The 20,575-nt window shown below is 39.8% G+C and overlaps 1 protein-coding gene across 1 annotated transcript in view; it reads left to right on the top strand.

The window, feature by feature from the left end:
• Positions 1-20,575, top strand: part of CNTNAP2 (contactin associated protein 2) — a 793,259-nt gene that overhangs the window by 748,651 nt on the left and 24,033 nt on the right. Inside the window, exon 22 of the mRNA XM_010708239.2 lies at positions 19,810-20,040. Coding sequence (XP_010706541.1) covers positions 19,810-20,040 — 231 coding nt within the window. The remainder of the gene's footprint in view (positions 1-19,809; positions 20,041-20,575) is intronic.

Below are 20,575 nucleotides of genomic sequence, written 5' to 3'. Positions count from 1 at the left end.
TATTATTTTTTTTTTAACCCACAGAATCTTCCAGTCTTCTCTTGTGCTTAAAGGTATATCAAACACTGTAGAGACAGTAATCTTTTCAATTTATATCCAATTTTTAAAGAACACTAAGGAAACGATTCAAATGAAGTTACACATTTTAGATTTTGCTTGGAGTTTTCCTTTAAGAGAAACATTCACATTTCATATGTCTTGAGGCTGCGGAGCCCTGTTATTTGAGATACTTATTCTGAAATATCCACTTCCATCCATGGATTTCTTCCTGCCTCTCCTCCCTCTGCAGTTCAATATTTGCCTTGGACAGTTAGGCTTTTTAAAGCACAGACATCACGCACTGAATGTAATCAGGTTATGATTGTTGGTCCCTAAGCAACCATCATCTTCCAGTCCATCATTATCCATCATAATGGAATCCAAACTAATTACCTTATGTCACAGTCAGTAAAATATTTAGGAGAGAAAAAAGAAAAGTATTTTTCAAAAATCTAATGATGCTTTACTACTGGCTGTATGAGAACATGGAATAAGCATGCCAATTGAAATCTACAGGAAGTAAGAATAAGAGTTTTTTTCAACACAATGGAAGATATAGCTGCCGTCCTCTTTTCATAGATGTTATTAGCACACACGTTGGGAAATTCACATTTAAGATCATGTTGTTTTGTGTTGTTCTCAAACGTAGGCTCACCAATGATGTATTTTCAAACAGCGTTCCTTTCCTACTTTCCTACTTTATATTTCAAGCTGTTCTCAGCACCGTGCACCCCAGAAATTAATATTCCTGTTAAGCAAATTGTCTCCCAAGAGTGCAATTATAAGTGAGAATTTTCCATTCCCTTTACATCTCAGATTCAGAGTTTACAAATATAGGCATTTAAAAATTGATAATGGCAGTGTCTTTTTCTACCAAATTATTATTTTGTAATTCCAAGAGGTGGAATAAATACCCTGCTTAGAGCTCTATTCCTTTGCAGCTGAGCTCCTTCCAGACCGTGGGCTAACTCATTTAAATTTATTCTGAGTATCTCTAAATTGCAGACTGCCATGCCGACACAACAGACATTTCAGCTTTCTGTTAATTTCTTGGTGACTTCAATACCTACAGCTGAACTGCTGCTTGAACACATTGCCTATTGTCTCTGCTAGAATTATTTAAAATAACCACTCATTAGATTCCTTATTTCCTGTTTTCTGTTGTTCATTTGTTTTAAGTGTTAATATGAGCAGTGCCACGCATTGCTTGCAGACATTGAGGAAACTCACTTTGAGTCTAAGGATACATGATTACTTTTTTTGTCAAATACTCAATAAGACCAGGACTTAGTGTGCCTGTGCAGAATAGTTATCAATTTTATTACGTTAAATCTCACTTCCTTCAGAACAATCAAATAGACCTCAGTCAAATTATGAAGCAATAATGTAAAGAAATCGTTGCTCTACAAATACAGGGAGAAGGAACTACTGCTTTTCTTCTGGAATTCATCTAAAATATTCTGTCTAAACAGTCACAGAGAAGGTAATAGTGGCTATTCCTACAGCAGTAATAGCTGGCTGATTCAGCAGGGACTATAGGAAATTTTTGCTGTTCTATGCAATATAGAACTCTACAGGATGCAGATGGGAAACTGAGACTGTGCAAAGAAGTGCCCTAAGTATTATACCGCATTAGGTGGATGGAAGTGTTACATAAGGTCCTGCTGATCTCTTACTTGACCTCTCGAAACGCAGCTGGTAGGCCTTCCAATCTGAAAGTCTAGTCACATGTTACCTCCACCTTAGTTCCTCCAACATCAATTATTCCCATTACAGTAATTAGACCCCAGCATGTTTCTGGTAAAGTGCTAAATTTGTTAGCATTACTTGTTCACGTCTGGCCCCTTCTTGCTGGAGAACAGTCCAGACAGGCCCATAAAATTCTCTGTCCCCTGGCCAGTAAACTCTTTTGGCTGTAGCAGTATTTTTGGTGTGTGAAAGCGCTGGCAGCCTCTTTCTTTCCCCCAGAGCTGCACAGCACAAGCAGCAATGAAATGGGGGCTGATGTCAATAGTCAAGGCAAGTCACCCCATGGAATGCAGCCTGCTCTTCTGGCTTATGCCAGTCCCCAAATTCTGTCTGTCTGCCCTCTGCCCGATCAACCTCCTGTCCAGCACAGCAAACCCTTTCCCATTTGTCAGCACAGCTGACAGAAGTGAAATCAAGGTGAGGAAGGCAGCAGTGCAGTCAGAGGGGCAAGAGAAACAAGATAGTTTTCAGTCTGAGGTGGAAGAAGAAGAGGGGACCTCACAGTCTCTGTGCAAACAGATGAGTTCTGTGTTGGTAACGGGCGGCTATAATCCTTCCTTTGGGTCCTTTACCATTTTCTAGTGCTCTGAAGCTTGTGGATTTCCATTCTGTCATCCTCAAATGGAGGATGTGAAGTTTTCTCAGTAATTTTCACTTTTTAAAGCCATTCTATTCAGGTTCTTAATTGGCTTTCCTCATCGTTTTGTTAATGAAGTATTTGAACTATGCCTTTCAAAACCTATCAAACACCAGAACGATCTCTAGCACTGAAAAGGTCACTTTATCCCTGAGAACAGCTGCTCACCAGTTCCAGCCCTGGATGTTGAGAGGCGTGTCCTACAAAGATAATTTATAAGCTTTAATGTTCTTTTAGTGCTAAAATGGTTCTGCTGACAGAAATACAAATGCTGCAGCTGAGCTGGGCCCACGTCTCTGGGAGCTCTGAGCTGCCTGACGAACTACTCAGAAAGGCTGGTGGTTTCTACGTATGAGTCCCGCAGCTCCCGAGCCACTCTCATGCCTTCTGAACAGCAGGCATTCCGAGGCCCCAGCAGCCAGTCGCCCATCCCAGAGCATCGACACGGGAGCCGCAGCCCGCCAAGCCACGGCCGGCACGCCAGCCTCCAACAGCGTCCCCGGCCTCCGCCCGGCTCTTTCGGCGAATCCAGTCCGCGTATTCCCTCCTCCCCCCCTTGCGCTCCGCTCCGCATTTTCTGCCCCTCCCTCCACCTGCCGCCCGGCGCCGCGCGGTGCCGCACGGCTGTGTGTAAAACACGGGCCGGCTCAGGGCGCGGAGGCACGGCGCGACGCGGCACGGCACGGCACGGCGGGGCTGCTGCAGGTAACCCACACGGGGCAGCGCTGGGTACGGCCGGGTTCCCGTGTGATGAACTGGCGCCAGGCCTCTGCCTGGAGGCTCAGGAGGGCAGAGGCCAGGTATCCGCTCAATGCTCAATGCGAGATACGCGACCGTGCGTCTGCCGCCCGAACAAAGCTGCGGTGCGTGCATCCAAATTCCAGCTTGAGGTTATTTTTCTTTATTTTTCCTCCTTTAAGTGCTTAATCGCTGCATGGGGTTCAATTTCGATGGGGGTAAGGGGAAAGAGAGGCATTTCAAGGGGAAGGACAGATCTGATGGAGATCACCTTTGGAGGCTGATGCTTCGACCCACCTGTAAGTTGTTTATGGTTTTGGTTTTTTTACCAAGCTGGTTATAAAAGAGGCAAGTTAATAAGCAGTCTGTTGGACACGTCTGTTTCCTGATGCAACTGATGTGAAGCTGAATGTTTGGAGCCTAATTGAATATAAGACTTAAGAAAGAAGCAAATTGTTCTATCTGTTGTCGGCATAGCATCTTGAATTAACTTAATGCATTGTTTTAATATATCTCTGTAGCAAAGTAAGCATTATGAGAGGCTACAATCCTAATCTTATTTATTATTATTATCTTTAATACAGTTTAATCAAAGGTTTCACTTTTCCTCAAAAGAAATCCTTTAGGTTTGAGATTAAAAAATACCCAAAGATCAGTTTCAGTGTTTGGGTGGGAGCACTTGCAGCAGCTTGTTAGCAAAGCCATCGTACTGCAAATAACATTGTGCCGACACAGTTCCTGATTACACGCTTGTCTGGATGTAATAATAATAATAAAGTATGCTGACTGAGGCATAGATTGCCTTAGGCCAGCTGGAAGTGTGGTGTTTACTCCATCTTATGATGTACAAAGGTGGTCACAAAGTTAATGCTTGCGTGTTATCTGCGCCTGTTCTTCCATCATCCTACCACGCAGTCTGTTTTGTCAAAATGTCTATGCCACCTATTGTCATTAACTCCCAACTGAGGCTGCTGATGGGTATATACCATAGAAAGTCCAAAATATGCATACTGAGGGTGCCTAATGTAATATTCTTCATATATAAGGGTCTGGTTAAACCATACATGTTATATCTGAGATTGTCAGGACTGGAACAGGAAGTGTACTTCCTTACTTTCATGGAGAGGAATTTGTTGGCTGGCAATTTTCCACCAACAGTATCAAAGCACATCTATTTCTCCCATCCCTGATGTATTTTGTAGAACTGGGGAAAACACAAGCATGGTGCAAGACTTTTGACATTTCATTCTCTATGGACTCGTGGGTCCCACTGCCCAGAGTAAGGGAGGATCTTCTGCCCAGCTCTGACACTGTAACTGGAATCTCTGAAGCTGAAATCTCACCTGACCTTCTCAGCTACCAAACGCAGTGGTGACCTTGAGGGGTGGAGGTCTGCTGTGCTTTCTGCGATGCAAGAAGTTGTGATGTCCAATAAACTGAGTCGAAGCCTTATAACGAACTGAAAGAGGTCATTTGTCACAGAGTGAATATTGCAACAGTGGAACTAAATGCCATGAGAAGTCACAGAGACCAAAACGTTAATGGCTTCCGAAAACACTGGATGCATTCATGGAAGACAATTTTGCCAGTATCTGAAAATAAAATGCCAGGTGCAGCCTTCATCTCAGCACTGTTTGAGGCGTACGTTTATGGCAATCCAGAAGGTTGTGCTGGGTGGATCATCATACATCTTCCATCTTGTTGTATGACTTCTGGATCATCTGATGTCAGTGACCTTTTATTGCAAGAAAGACAAAGAACTAGGTATCTCACTGATCTGATTTAACGTGGCTGTGACATCTTTGTGATAATTTGACATTGCACACTGAATAGCAACTATAGCAATAGCAGTAGTTTTCAGAAGTGAATTTATTGCATAAAAGTGTGCTTCAGCAGAGGAAATACAAAACATTTCATGTGTGGATAAATGTAACAAAGAAAAGAAGCAAAAGCTTTTCTTAGATTAACCTCATCACTCACTTTGAGATATAATTGAGGCTGTTCAAATATGACTTACTCAGCTTCAAATTCTGTGGCGTACAGTTCTAGAAAAAATGCATATAAGAAATTCTTCAAAAAAAAAAAATCACGTTCATTTTTTCCTACACTGTCTTAAAGTGTGTTTCCAATTGTTAAAATAAATGGTGCTTTTCAGTACTACATATAGATTTTTACTGTCTATACAAAAGAAGGATGTTTTGATCCAAGAAAAAAAATAGATTCAAAATGAGAAAGTAAAACAAACAGAATCAAACTGTGGGAAGAAAAAATACCTGCTAAGGTACAGTATTCATGTCCTTGATGGCATCTTGCTTTTCATTTTCTTGCCAGTCCATGCTTTGATTACTAAAACAAATTTCCACAACTGAGAAAAATCATTGCTTGTCCATGATGTACCAGTGTGGTTAAGCCCTTAAAAATATGTCATTGCTGAAAAAACTTTATTTATATGCTACATTGCATTGAAATCCAACATTTTAGGTGCAATAGCCACAGATCTCTATTAAATAAATAAGAAAAAAGTGTGGGACAGATGAAGAGGTTTTCACTTGGCAATACTAGAGTCCACTACTAATGTAGTTTATGTGGTTTCTTGATTGCAGAGCTTTATATTTTTTTGATGTTTTGCTTTTGTTTTACTTATTTATTTTTTTTTAATCTTAAAGAAAACAGCAAGTTAATATAAGGCATACATGGTAAAGGAATATAAATAATCTTATTTAAAAGTCCTGTTTGAGTTTTAGATTCATATCATGAATCTTCTTTAGATTCATACCATGAACGGTTGGTTATTCTTGCTTTTTCTCCATCTACAAAGAGAATAATAAGATAAAAAAGGGAGGCAGAGGTGAGAGGAGAAATTTCAGTCTGCCTACACTTTGATGACACTGCAGTTTTATAAAGATATTTGAAGCTGGTTATACAGAAGATTAAGTGTAGTCTGAGGACATTTATGAAAGTCATAAAAGGGTACCACTGAAACTGCATAATAACAATCAGACTGAAATTATAATATTTTATTATAATTTTTACAAACGCACAATATAACAAATGCTCTGGAGTTTGGCCAAAATGTAGATGGCACATTACGTAAGTGCACATTACTTCTGACTCCACACTGCAAGAATCTAATTTGATTATTTGTTCATTTTCTGGCTTGAAAAGAATTTGCTGAGTTATAATACATCTTGCCTCCGTAAGACACAAAAGCACACTTAGAGAAATTATGTGAATGAAACTTCATCTTTCTTTTGCATCCTAATGCCACCTCATTATATTTATGTTACATTCTTCTCTAATGTTATGAAAGACACTGTCTATATAATTTATTTTGAGCTTTAATTGGAATGAATTTGTAAATCTGCTGAAATACTTTGTCCCAGTGAGTTTTGAGGATCATTTTTTTCTCAAATCAAGCATACTTTTGATATTGATATAAAAAATGATGAAGATTACTCACTTTTTCAGGGATTTTTTTGTTTTGGTTTTATTGCTTTTATTAAGAAGCTTAAGCTATGTAATCACTGGTTCCCTATCATCCACTTCCACATGCTATTTAGAGCCTGTCTGCTGAGAAATGTAGAACACCTAGTCTGTTCTTCTCTGCTGCTTTCCATCCATGATCCCTGCATCACATGGAGAGCACAGAGGATGAGGTAGGAAAAAAAAAAAAAAAAATCATTGATCTTGAAGCTAACCGTGAGATACTTCTTAAGCAGTTCTACCTTGGGAGAACTGCTGATTTCTGCATCTTGGGTTAAATGTATTCTGAGCACTTCACTTGTCAGTCAAATGATTTCCATTATCCCTCAGCAGGGTTTGCAGTTGAAATGCATGGTACAACCTGACTGAACAATGTTTGTGTTTCATTCTGTCATTTCAGGCTATAGTCTAGATAGTATGTGTCCAACCTTTTGGCTTGCCTGGACCACATTTTAATGAATAGAAATTGTCTTGGGCCACATATATGTAATGCATCCTATTTATTTCCATGGAAACAACAACAGATACAAAGAGCACAATATCACTATTTGATAGAGCAAATTCTTAGCTACAAAACACTATTTTTTGACATAGTCATCACCATTAGCTATGCATTTTCACCAGCAGTGAGCAGAAGCCTGCATGCCGCACTCTTAAAAATCTGACCCACTGTCTCCACTGCTGAAGACCACCCAGCAGTTTACTGTGCTCACAGTTACTATTTGGTCTCAATAACAAATAAGAAAGCATTGGTGAATGTCAATGGACGCAATTTTTTCCACACGGAGGAATACAATGACACACAAGGTCAGATTTTTTAGTTGAGTGCAACTCTATATTTGAAATTTTTTAGGTCGTGTATTTCTATCAACTGAAAATGATCTCATGTGTGTAAATTGATGGGGTATTTATTTATTTATTTATTTATTTATTCAATCCGAGGTGTGGAGTGTGGTTGACACACCCAAGCGATGGGATGCTAGACAGGCTTGATCAAAGAGCCCAGGAGAATCTCATGGGATTCAACAAATCAAAGTGCAAGGTCTTGTACCTGGATTGAGACAACCCTCACTACCAGTACCAGCTGGGGGATGAAATGGATGAGAACAACCCTGCCAAAAAGGACTTGGGGGTACTGGTGGATGGGAAGCTGGACATGAGCCAGCAAAGTGCCCTCATGGCCCAGAAAGTCAACCGTATCCTGAGCTTCATCAAAGAAGCAAGGCCAGCAGGTCAAGGGAGGTGATCCTGCTCCTCTATTCTGTGATGGTGAGGCCTCATTTGGAGCACTGTGTCCGGATGAGGAGTCCTCATTTCAGGAGAGACAATAGACCTATAGGAGTGCATCCAGAGGAGGGCCACAAAAATGATCCGAGGGATGGGACACGTTCCCTGCGAGGACAGGCTGAGAGAGCTGGGGCTGTTCAGCTTGGAGAAGAGAAAGCTCCAGGGGAACCTGTGAGTGGCCTTTCTGTATTTAGAGGGGACATACTCTCTAGCAGAGTCTGTGGTGATAGGACTAGGCAGAAAGATTTCGGACTTAAAGGGGAAAGATTTAGGTTGGGTATAAGGAAAAAGTCTCTTACAGTGTGGATGGTGAGGCACTAGAACAGGTTGCCCAGAGAGGAAGCCCTGTCCCTGGAGACTTTCAAGGCCAGGCTGGACCAGGCTCTGAGCACCTGATCGAGCTGTGGATGTCCCTGTTAATTGCAACAGAGTTGGACTCGATGACCTTTAAATTATCCCTTTGAACTCTTAGGATTCTTTGATTCTATGACTCTGCTTTCAAATTCCTTTATCGAAACAGAAAGCATTGCTGTGTATTCTTCACTGTTCAGAGCCCTGTGTTTAGCCAGTATATCAAAATGCATAAATTATTAGTCATCACTTGAGTCAGCACTGCACAGAATTGCCCTTCCCATGCCCTGGTTTCTGTCAGCATGATGCTAATAGTGCACTGGCAGTTTGGCTGTTGCTGAGCAATCGGCGCGTGGCCATGGCTGCTCCACGGGGAAGAGCTGCCTTTAAATCACGGAGAGGGGGTGGGATGCATTGCGAGCTTGGACCTGTTTGGTCAAGGTGAATGCCTACTGCTTTTAGCTGTCCATACAAACAAAATTCCTGCTTTAAACAACAGTCTAAGCTTCTTGTCTCCCATACCAGGGGAAAATAATTAGATATCCAAATGAGAAATAAAATGTTGCACAAATGCATGCAATGACTATATGTGGCATTGGTTGTGAAATGTAATGTATGGAGATGTTCCTTTTCCCCCGGAACCTTTTGGGCTTTGATCTCACCGATACAGAGAGCCCTCTTGCCTCCCATTGGGGTTCTGATCCCAGCTGAGCACCTCTCAGATCTCTCTATAGAGTAAACATTTGACAGTGTCATTCTTCAGCTTCACAGTGGTTTCTAGAAATGTGAAATATCTTCTCTTTTGCCCCGATTTTCTGTTGTTCCATTGCCCTTGGGAGGGTTTTATGTTTCAATAATAGAAATGTACAGTACAAACTGTACCTCTGCCAGAGTCATTTCGAAAGTCATGAGAAGTTTGTGGGAAGTTTAAAAAAAAATTATTTTCACATTTAAAAGTGTTGCCTGTACCTTTTTTACTTAGATTTCAAAGTGTCTTAAGGGACCCATACTGCATCCCAATTAGAGGGTTGGGGACATACTCTATGCCCTTCTAAGAGAGAGGAGGAGAATCTGAGGTGGGTTTCTGAAGTGGCTGAGTTAAGGTTACACAGTAAGTCAGCAGCAGTTCTTCCTTTGAAAGTGATGATCTGGGCTGGCCTTAATTTTGTGGGATTTTTGACAATGCAAAGACCTTGCATTCTGACACTTGCAGCATCAGTTAATTCTTTATTTTTATTTATTTATTTATTTCACTAAAAGGCAGTGAACATAACAGTTGTTGGCTCCACAGGCAATTATGAAATGGAAAACTGCAGGAAATCAAAGTACACAATCTTGAAACATTCAGTAACTAATATAGGTACAGAACAGCAGGGAAAAACACAACTTGTTCTCAAAACCTCTTAGTGGCAATGCAAAACCATCCTTCTGTCAAATAATGTCTTGGTTTTATTAGGAGTATTTGGGGTTTTTTGTTTGTTTGTTTGTTTTTGGTTTTGTTTTGTTTTTTAATTGAAGAACTGCAGACCAGTGTTAGTCTTAATTATTTCTGTAATAATTAAACTTTGGTTAGCATATATTTCAAATTAGTGATTTACAATCTTCACTGTGCAGTGACCTTAAAGGCATGGCTCTGTTTTGGAACTGCTCCAGAGTTATCCAGCAGCACAGCTTCCCATCCTGCTTTCCCCTGTTGGATGCTGTGTGGTTTTTTGCTTGGTTCAATCATTTTAAGTGCATGCTCAAAGCATCGGGAACATTTTTGAAGGAAATGGCTTTAGTTTCACCACTAACAGTGGAGCTGCTATTGCAACTGTAGCTCACTCTGAGCTGTTACAGTCTTCAAAAGTAATTTTTCTCTTGCATGAGCCATGGATAAGATCATTTGTTAAGTGTCAAGGCAGCTAATGAATACACTAAACTTTTTGCACAAAGCTGTTGGCTGGGACAGTTGGCAGAGTCCTTCGTACACTGCAAGTAATGTCTTCGTATTTCAAACAGTGATCAGTGAGTTTCTCGGTCTAGACACAAATTGCCTGAAGAAAATTGCTCTTTACAATCTAAGAAGGATAGGCATCCAGGTACCCACTAAAAAAAGCATGTTTGCTTTGTGGGATTTGGAATCTGCGTAGGAGTAGGTGGGAGTGATTTGCATTCAGGTCCTATGAAGCTCAGGTCCCTGCTTTCAGGGTTGGTCACCCTCTTGCTGCTCACAGCACCCCTGTAACAAGTCCTCCGTAATGAAGTACCTTCTCTTGCATGCAGAGAGAAATGTGCACTCTTTTGAATAACGGCCAAAAATAATGTTCCTAGTGTTTTGTACTTGATTTACATCAACTACTAACTTTTTAACAATAAACTGAAATTACAAAGGAAGTTTGAGGATAAGTCTTTACAGCAGTTCAGTTTGGTGCCTATCCTGTAATTTTACATCAGCTGCAGCTCCATTAAGCATCAACCTGGGAGTGTAGCTTCTTTTCTTCACAGTGTGGATGTTTAGCATATCTGATACCATGCTTAGCATCTACACCTGTAGCGTCAGTATTTCTTTATACATACTGCTGATCTTAAGACAGAAGATATAAACAGCCAGTAGGCAAATAGGTGCTTGGGCTTCACAGTGAAGCATGTTCATTAGAAGAGTTAAGTGAAGTGTCAGAATGTAGTTATCCTTTATCTGGCATTATCTGCCTTGGTGGGTGCATTGTAGTTGCACTTCTTTCTCCCTGTTGCTTCGGTATTGTGGATATATGACAGCCCAGACTGATTGTGTATTGTATGGGGTTCAAGCTGATTTATTTAATCTCTCTATGCTTTTTAAACCACGTGAGTCCTCAAGTATCAGCCTGTGCTAGGGTTCGATGGTGCACTGAGTAGCTGGAGTTAGGCATTAAATCCTCAAATAAGAGAAAATATTTTATTAATCTCAGTACTGTGACTACATTCAGCTTCCTTTCAGTGGAGTTTAAACTGCGTTCTATCATCTGTGGGAATGTGTACTGTGATGCAGTAACACAGAGGTGCTTAAGATGCCAATAGGCTGCTCTTTGAGCAGTGGGTAATATAACAATGTTATATTATATAAAATGTTCTGTATATAATGTATGTAAATGCATATAAAATGTTCTGACTGCAGGGAACAAGAGAACTCGAGGTTCTTTACTGTAGCTAAGATTGACCACAAATGAATTGTTACACTGTTGTGTTTCTCAGCATGAATGTGCACATATCAATAAGTCATTATCCTAAATCTGAGTGGCTCTATTTTTCACCATTCTCAACTCAAAACTCATATCCTGTCTTGATTAAAATGTGTAAGAAATAGTCTCTAGTAAATTATACTGATGAGTTGTGCTACTGAGATTCTTTTGTTTAAAAGGCGTCTTTTGTCATGGTCAAAATCACTTGAGTATACATATTATGCTTTTCTTCTCCCCGTCCCACTATGTGTTTGGTCTTTTTTGTTTGGTTGGTTATTTGGTTTTTTTTTGTGTTGTTGTTGTTGTTGTTTGTTTGTTTGTTTGTTTTTTTGCCAGAGCTTTCCCAGTTTCAAAGAAGAGCTGGTTGGCTGTAGTAGTGTTTACTGACAGCCTGGCCATGCCCGAAGCATCCTTTGTTAGGCCTTCTTTCTACTGTAGAAGGCACCACTATTGAACCCCAAGGGAATTCATAGCAGAATATTAGGTACATTAGGTATCCACAAAGTATACTTCCACTTCTGTTACATTACCTTCCTAATGTAACATAATTCATGATGAATGGATGTCTGGATCCTCTTTGTATGTATTGAATACTGTGCAAGATGTAGAATTTTTTATTACTTTGTATCAATTAGCATTTCAGAGTCCTAGAAAATAATAATAATAATAATGATAATGCACTGATCAGCTAATATAAAAAAATTCTGCACGTACATTTAGTAAAAACATTTGTTTTTAGCTTTTTGGGAGGGGGGGGATTTGTGTACCTTTTTTTCCTCTGTGGAAGATATTTTTGTTTTCTTCTAGATTCATAGATATAATTAATAGTAATTATATTTCAATTTGTGGGTACTCATTAATGGTGCCTTGTGTCACCAACATGCTCAGAAATAGGTCTTTTTTACAACTTTTCATCTAGATGGGTAAGATCTTCTTCAGTAGTAGCACATAATTTTCAGCAGATAAATAATATTATATTTTCATCATCACCTTGCCCAGTGGTATTTGCAAGGCTTTCAACTTGCCAAGTGAGATTGGACAGTAGTATTCTATTCTCTAAAGCCATAATTCCCAGTGCAAAGAAAGCTTGAAATCCATCCTATCCTTATTTTAGTGGATGGTCCTTGCCATTTTTCAGAATCCTCTGATCATTTTATTTGTCCCCAAAATGTCGTAGAGAGAGGGTTTCTTCTCCTAAGTGGGCAGAGTTAAATCTCCAGTAGTAAACTGGTGGTTAGGTGAATTTGTATATCCAGTGAATGGGAAAGCAAAGGATTTACATGAGATTGATCCTCCAAGATTTCCTCCCATATAATCAAGCTTTCTACAGCTACAAACAGCAGCCATTTCCTGCCATGTACCAATCGGGTTTCTAATCCATTCCTATCTGAAACTGGTATAATTATATTCTACCTTAGCATTTTATTTATCGGCTACTGTTCCTTTCTTTGTATGAGTGGAAGTTTCCTTACAATGAGGATCAATGCTATTTGTGTCTTGAGTTTTTTTTCTTTCCATTCAAAACACCATGAGACTTCCCTCTATGATGCCATTTATTCAGTTTTGTCTTGCCTTTATGCTAATGTCTATTAATTCACTAGAGCTTTTTAGCGTTAAAATTTCCCATTGGAGGAGATCTTCACCTGACTTCGGTATCAGTAGTCAGGTGGTAATGCTAGTGAGATTTTGTAATTTCCCAAATCCTTGCATTAATTTTAGAAGTAAATTATTTTCTAACTCCACGACTCCTGGAGTGCAAAGTAGTATAATTCGAATTTTGGCCCTCATATTGCTATCAACAAAAAAGCAAAATTATACTTAACACAAAAACCAGCAGTCCTTGTGGAAACAAATTCCTGTCAAAGTCCATATTACTTATCCACTCACTTTACCCAATCAATGAAAGTCCTGGTATACAAAAATTGGATGGGTTCATTCATGTCTGTGTCCATATCTGTAGACTCCAAGCAGCATACTCCTTCAGTAACACTCAGTGGCCTCTATGTTCCCTCTTTTGCCATCCTCTTCAGCTTCCCTAGAGGCTAGGGGCTCAGGATCACCACTTGGCCAATTTCAAGTGAATGTTAATAGTAGACCTCCATTCTCTTCCGCCTTTGAGGTCCAGCTGTCTGGGCCTGTGCAGGTTTAGCACAAGTACGGTGGATCCATCCATGTTCCACGGTTTTCACTGCAGTCTCTGTAGTAAGCAGCACAAGAAATGGTCTGCTCCACATGGGAGTGAATTGTGATTCTTTCCAGTCTTTCACCAGGATCCAGACTCCAGGTTGGATATTATACACTGCAAAGTCCAAGAATAAAGCTTGTGCTAGTTGAGCCTCTGGTGAGATTTCTTCACAGAGTCCTCAGCTCCTCCATTGCCATCTTTCTTGCTCTGATTATCAGAGCAAGTCTCGTGTGAGACTGAGACACAAGCTCGGTCAAATGTCATCCAAGCAGTTTATTATTAATTAAAGTGATGGGGAAGGGAAAGGCTGGTGATTATTACAAATTAGGGTAATGGGGAAGGGAAGGCAGGCCATAGGAAAGATAGGAAAAGATCAAGAATTATGTAGAGTGGGGATAGTCACCACCAAGGATCCAGCAGGATCCTACTGTGCTCTGTTCCAATGGTCCAAGGCCAGTGCAGGAGTAAGTGTTTAGGGGGAGGTTGCAGCAGAATAGCCAGCCTTAGGCAGCAAGCAGGTAAATGGAGGGCAACTGACAAGTCCAGGAGAAACAGGCAGGTCTCAGGTAGCTGGCCCAGGAAAATCAGGCAGCAAGCAAGTATCACGCCACAAGGATCCGATATTGGACACACCATTCCTTGGTTGTAGGTGCCTTTTTTTATCTTCTCAATCTGCCAGTGCAGCATTCCTGGGCACTAGAGTCACTGGCAGCATCTGTGGGCATGCAAATCCTCTGGATGGTTATCTCCCTCAAGATGTGCCCACAAAAGGCTGCTCATCAGCCATTTAGCAGCTGAATATCTCTTATTCTCTCTTTGCCCCTGTCCTGCAAGTTTTCAGACAAAAGATTTCTTGGACTTGTCCAAGACTTGCCTGGACTTCTCCATCTGTTGAAGTTGTCCAACAGTAAGCTTTGAGACAAAGGTGCAGAAATAGTCTCTTACACCTTCCTTTTTCTTTCTTCATGGACTTCCCAGTCTATCATCCCATCTGTCTCTGGGATGGTCCCGAGAACCCAGTAAATTCCCCAGTGCTGATGAACTCCAGAGTGAGCTGATTAGAAGAAATCGGTGAGGGTGCCTGTCAGCTCACTCAGATGTCCACCTACATCCGAGGGTGGACAGATCCCAGATGAGCCCCCAGGTTGTTAGGAAAATTTCCACTCAATCATCTTTATCCTTGAAAGAGACAGAGGGGAGCTTTATTTATTCAAATAAAGGGAGACTCCTCCGGGGTATACCTCTGAGGGATCTCTCAAAGTATTAGGGGACACATCTCCTCTTTTATCCTTGTACCCTAATGCTAGTGAGCCCTTCCCCTTTTCCCCATTGGCTGAGGTACTCAGTATTCATATTCTTCTTGATTCATCTATCAGCCACCAGTAGCTACCCCCTTAATTCCCTTTGTTTATTCATACTTTGTAATCTGGGTTCAGAGTTTGTTGCTTTGCCCGACTAGAACTGTATTTGTATCCTCTAAAGGTTCTTTGTTCTACACAGCAAACAAGTTTTACATGCAGGTGCTAAGCTAACATCTCCTGCCATGTACCTTCAAGATGAGATTGCTTAACCAGATCCTTGTGAACTGAAACTCTTCTTCTCAGCTTTTCCTTATCTTGTTTTGCAGCAACCCCTATCCCTCCTTTGTTCTTCCCAAATTTTATTTTGCAAAGACATTTTATCCTTGTTTTTTTCTTCATCAGGTAATTGAGATTAAGTACTCTGACTGAATTATAGTACACAAGATGTAGCAGTATCTGTGATGTTTTTTAGTATACTCTGCAGTAGTTATGTACATTTTTAAATGGTACTTAATCTGGGTAAGCAGTTGTGCAGTTATTATGTGAATGTTCAGTCTTAAGCATTTACATGCTAATGCGCCTCTATTAGAATGGGTTTGCCTAAATGGTCTCTGTTGTGTAATCATGGCCTTTGTCTCATGTCTGCATGTTACGTTGTCAAGGAAGCAAATGGTTAAAACCAGGTAAAATTATTAAAAGCCAATTAATGGTATTTTTGGAAGTCTTTCATTACAGAAATACTTGTGGGCAGGGTGCCGACAGTATTAAATCTGACAATAATATTACTAATATGGCTAATTGCTAATAATACTATATGCTATAATATCAATTTTTACAACATTTCACCAGCTTAGAACAATGGAAGGTAGTTGCACTATCCATTTCCTTTCAATAATGTGATTGTCATCTTCTTTTTTATTTTCTCTCTCCTTTCTTACAGGGAGAGAATTGAATTTTAGTCATAACAACAAAGGTATATTTCATTATATAATGGGTACACTCTCCACAGGTTAGGCTTACAGCAGGCTAAAGTACTCAGGGAGGTGAAGCCAAGAAAACCAACATAGTAACTAGACATGCCAATGAGTTATGTCAAGCAGGTATTCCCTTTATTACAGCAATGGGTGAATGGGGGATTGCTCCACCGAGGGAAGCAGCGTATTTAAAGCGTATACATGTTCCTTACATACCAAGGACACAGGCAGAAATTCCAAAAAATAATTAGCACACTGTCCCACCCTTTCAGGCATGTGTTCTAAGAGTGTGGTGGGGGTCTCTGATGGCTGTGGGATGAAGGCTAGTAATTAAGCATTCTCGCTGTGAATTTCCAGCCCTTTAAGAGGGGGATAGCACAAACTGGCTCTCACTGGTGTTCTCTTTTGCTGTCTTATCTTCAACAACAGAACATCTATTCTACTTTCTTATCTTGACAAGTTTCACGGCCTCCACATTTTGTTCTTGAGCTTACGTTTATGGAAGCCTCCAGCCCTTCAGCTTGTATCCTCTCAAGCTATCCAAAAGGCTTTTCTCACAATATGGAAAAGCTGTTCTCATGATTCAAAAAGTATAATGGCCTTCTCCTCCAGAATCTAGAAAGAAAACTCTAACTCCAATGTGGTGTTAGAAAGTGGCATTCCTTTATTCCTCATGATATGCATCAAGTGACTTGACAAGCAAGTACATTCTTTGAGAGTTCAGGTTCTACATTTAAACAGTTAAGACATACATATGCAGTACTTTGGAATACATATTTATTCTTTTTTCAAGGATTCATAACTTTCAGCCGCTTTTCCCCAATTTGGATAATTTCCATTGCTTATTAGGCCCTAGTAAGCAGCTTTTAAAACAATATATGTGGAATCCAAGGAAGATGTCCTTGCACCTACTGAGTGCAAAAGGTAAAAGTATTCTATTATGAGTCCTGTGCTTCTTGTGAGGCAAAATCATTGAGGCAAAGAATGAAAGTATTCTATTATGTCCCCAGTGCAAAATTATTGAGGAAAACAAAATTATTCACTGAAGTGGAGAAAATCCACCAAAGTAACTTGACACACCAGTGAGTTATATCAAGCAGGTCTTCCCTTTCTTACAGCTCTGGGTGCATGGGGGATCACTCCACCAAACATTCACACCAAAGGAAGCAGTAGTTGCAGATATAAAGGCTTAGGTCAAGCATATTCATTACATTCTGAAAGAGTCCTAGAATTAGCAGATTGTTCCACCCCTTCTTCAGGCATGCGTAGTACATCTCTGTGGTCCTGTCAGTGGTCTTTGGAGCCTCTCCTGGTGACTGGAGATGAAGGTCTCGATGTCTTCCTCACACTCAACTCTTAAACTTGTTACAGCTGAGGGCTCAGAACAGGTTCTTGTCTAGTGTCAAACTTTTCAGTTCTGCATCTTTGCTTGCATAACAGGATGAGTTGCTTAGCCACAAAGTTTGTTCTTACAGTGTATATAGCGATCCCACTTCATCACCCAGTAAAGTTGAAATGGAAAGTTTTAGAACTACTACTCATTACTTTTGCTAAACTAATTGCTTAAACTAATGTACTAATCCCTATTGCTAAACAAACCGACCTGAATCAGCCTAACGTTAGAGTATCAGTGTGCAGAACCCCAAGGGATGTGCACAGAGGAATACGTTCACAGAGAACTCAATCCATCTTGCTATAGCACTGATGTGTGAGTTGATTGTAAGTTACCTGATACGACTTGCACAACTATCATTTGTCTTAAACAAAAATGCAGGTCATTAGTACGGTGTCGTTAGGTGCTTTTTGTTTTTTTCTTCTTTAATCTTTTAGCATCTAGTGTCCATCGTTTATTATTCACAAAGTATAGAGAAGAATGGTTCTGAAGCCACTAAATTAGATCAGTTGTATGTATGGATTTTTGCTCTTGTCATTCAAGATTGTACGTGGGAGGCTATTAGCAAATGCTAGACAAAGTTCCACTGACTCTATAAAAATATGAATAAAAGATAATCAGTAAACAGCTACTGAGAGGTTACCATGTTTAACAAGAAATGTGATCTTTTAACTGTTATATTGTAAACTTTATTCAACGTTACAGCCATTCACTGAAAATATCATAAATATTATTCTGAAGTAGGAGATGGTAAATATTGTCATCAGGTATGAGTCTTTTTTTATAGATGTGGTATAGAGGTAGCGTTCAGGTGCATGAATTCTGATTTTTGTACAGCTTTTCTCCTAAATATGGAAAATTTTCTTAATGCCACATTTTTGAAGGAGATGTTAATTGTTTAATCAGGTTACTTTCTTAAAGGATGGTTGGATATAAGACTGACGTGACATACAATTATGCTAATGAATTTAAGCTAGTTTCTAGCTAAGTCTGAGCGTGTTTCCGCTTTCTCACATGTGACAGCCAGTGCTCACTGACAATCTGTGAAACATGGCTGTAATATTGATACAAGCTGGATAAGCACTAGCAGAGAGGGGGATGTTCTCAAGTGAGAAGGGAAAAGGAAAATGGAAGAGATAGAACACATCACTTCTTGTAGTAAGGATCACATAAGGAGCTAATGCGTTTACTAATTATCAGATTTTGTGACTCAATTTTTTGTCACTTCTTTTACTAATCTTAGGTGTGGCATTAAATGTTTCATGTTTGTCATTCTAAGTTACTAAGACAGAAAAGGTACAATTTAAGTTTGTGTGAAAATCAGTAAGTTGCTTTAAATGTGCATAAGATTTGTCCAGTTTCCACCAGCTGTCCAATAATTCATGTCTAATGTGTAAGCCACCCCAAAAAATCCAGCTTGAAAATATTCTGGTTTATAGCTTTGGAACTCCTTGTACATATCTATGATGCAAAACCCTTAGTACTTGTAGAAATAGCACTGTTACGTATTGCATGGTAGTTTTTAGCACGCATAGTCAGCAGACCTTGTTGCCTGTAGGTTATAATTGGGCCTACTTTGGTTAGAGCTGAACACAAACTAATCCAAAAGGTTTGAAATGCATTTTCTACTACCTTTGTGTGGCTTTTGTTTTGTTTTGTTTTATGTTTAGTAGCACAAAAACCTAGATGTGCTTTATTTCCTAGCTCTTCCCCTGGCTTTTATACTAAAAAAAATCTTTTGCACTTTTTCCTCACTTCTCTCTCAGTAGAACCATCCATCTCAGGTCTTTTTTTTCTTGTTTTTTTTTTTTATGACACAATCATGCAATTATATGTTGTTTTGTTTGTTTTCTAGTAACATCACTCTTTAAACCCGTAGCATTACTCCTATCTGAAGAGGTGGCCTTTGAGCAACCTTGGGCTGCTTCATGTTTTCTGTCCTGGTGTACCATGCTATGTTGCTTAGCTTGTCATCTGAAATCTGATCTCTGAGATGAAATGGGACGGAAAAGGAGTGAATTGCAATGGAGTGTGAATGCTAATGGCACAAGTGTGTGCAATGGTTCTGTTGACAGGGTCCTCACCAACCAACCAACTGGGGGGCAAGGCTGGGGTGAATGAAGAACCTTTGAGGAGACATTCCAGCCACAGTTATCCCTGTAACTTCTCTTTCATCACCTCTTAGAGGAGAGGGTTTTTTCCTGCTCTTTTGTTTGTTGATGACTCCTTCTCCTCAGCCTTTCATTTTAATGGTAGCATACCAAAACCGTGTCTCAACAAGGTTTGAAGATTTCTTGCTTTATTCTGTAACAAAATGGAAAGAAATCTGACAGGGTCTGAAACATTCTTAGTCTCCTGAAACAGAGACTTTGGAACTGAGCTAACTGAGCTCTGGGAACTGAGAACTAAGACTGTGTTTTCCAAAGCAGTGAATTGTTTTGCTGTATCTTTTCATTTCTTGATTTCCTATAGAAATTGGGAAGATCGACCAAGATATATATAAATACAACACACCGGGATTCACTGGTTGCCTATCAAGAGTACAGTTCAACCAGATTGCTCCCCTCAAAGCAGCCTTGAGATCTACCAATACCTCCTCTCACGTCCACATTCAAGGAGAACTGGTGGAATCCAACTGTGGAGCATCACCACTGACAATCCCACCAATGTCTGCTGCAACTGACCCATGGCACTTAGATTCAGGTAAACTGGGCTTCATTCCATGTTAAGTCAGCTGAGCAGTTGAGAGAATAAATATATCTTTTTCTTTTTCTTTTACCTTTTCTTTTTCTTTTTCTTTTTGTTGTTGCTTATGTTTTGTTGGCTTTTGTTTTACATTTGTGAAGGAACATAATGCTGCTGTGGTAGTACTTTGTAGCATTGGATATGTAGTAAGCAAGACATCAGTAGTATGTGTAGGTAAAGCATGAAATTGCTAGTAAGTATATTGTAGTCAGCTTCATACAAAAAATGTAATTTTAGACATAAATGTATTTATAAAGTGCTAATTTGTATTCTGAAATGTTTGCTTTTCTTAGGCCATGTTTAATGGGAAATCCTATCAGTCACTACTGTGCTCCTCTTACCAAAAGTTCTAGAAAGCCAAAACAATTTTCTGATCTCAGCAATCTTATTCTGCTTTGTGCTTGACAGTCTTTGGAAGTATATACTGTGCCTGACTTAAGAGGATTGGATTTTTTCTTCTTGCTGCCCAGGTGTTAGATATATAGTTTAGAGA

The sequence above is a fragment of the Meleagris gallopavo genome, chromosome 3 (assembly GCF_000146605.3).
Source record: "Meleagris gallopavo isolate NT-WF06-2002-E0010 breed Aviagen turkey brand Nicholas breeding stock chromosome 3, Turkey_5.1, whole genome shotgun sequence".
In the NCBI taxonomy this organism is placed as follows: Eukaryota; Metazoa; Chordata; class Aves; order Galliformes; family Phasianidae; genus Meleagris; species Meleagris gallopavo.
This window is presented reverse-complemented; position numbering and strand designations above follow the sequence as displayed.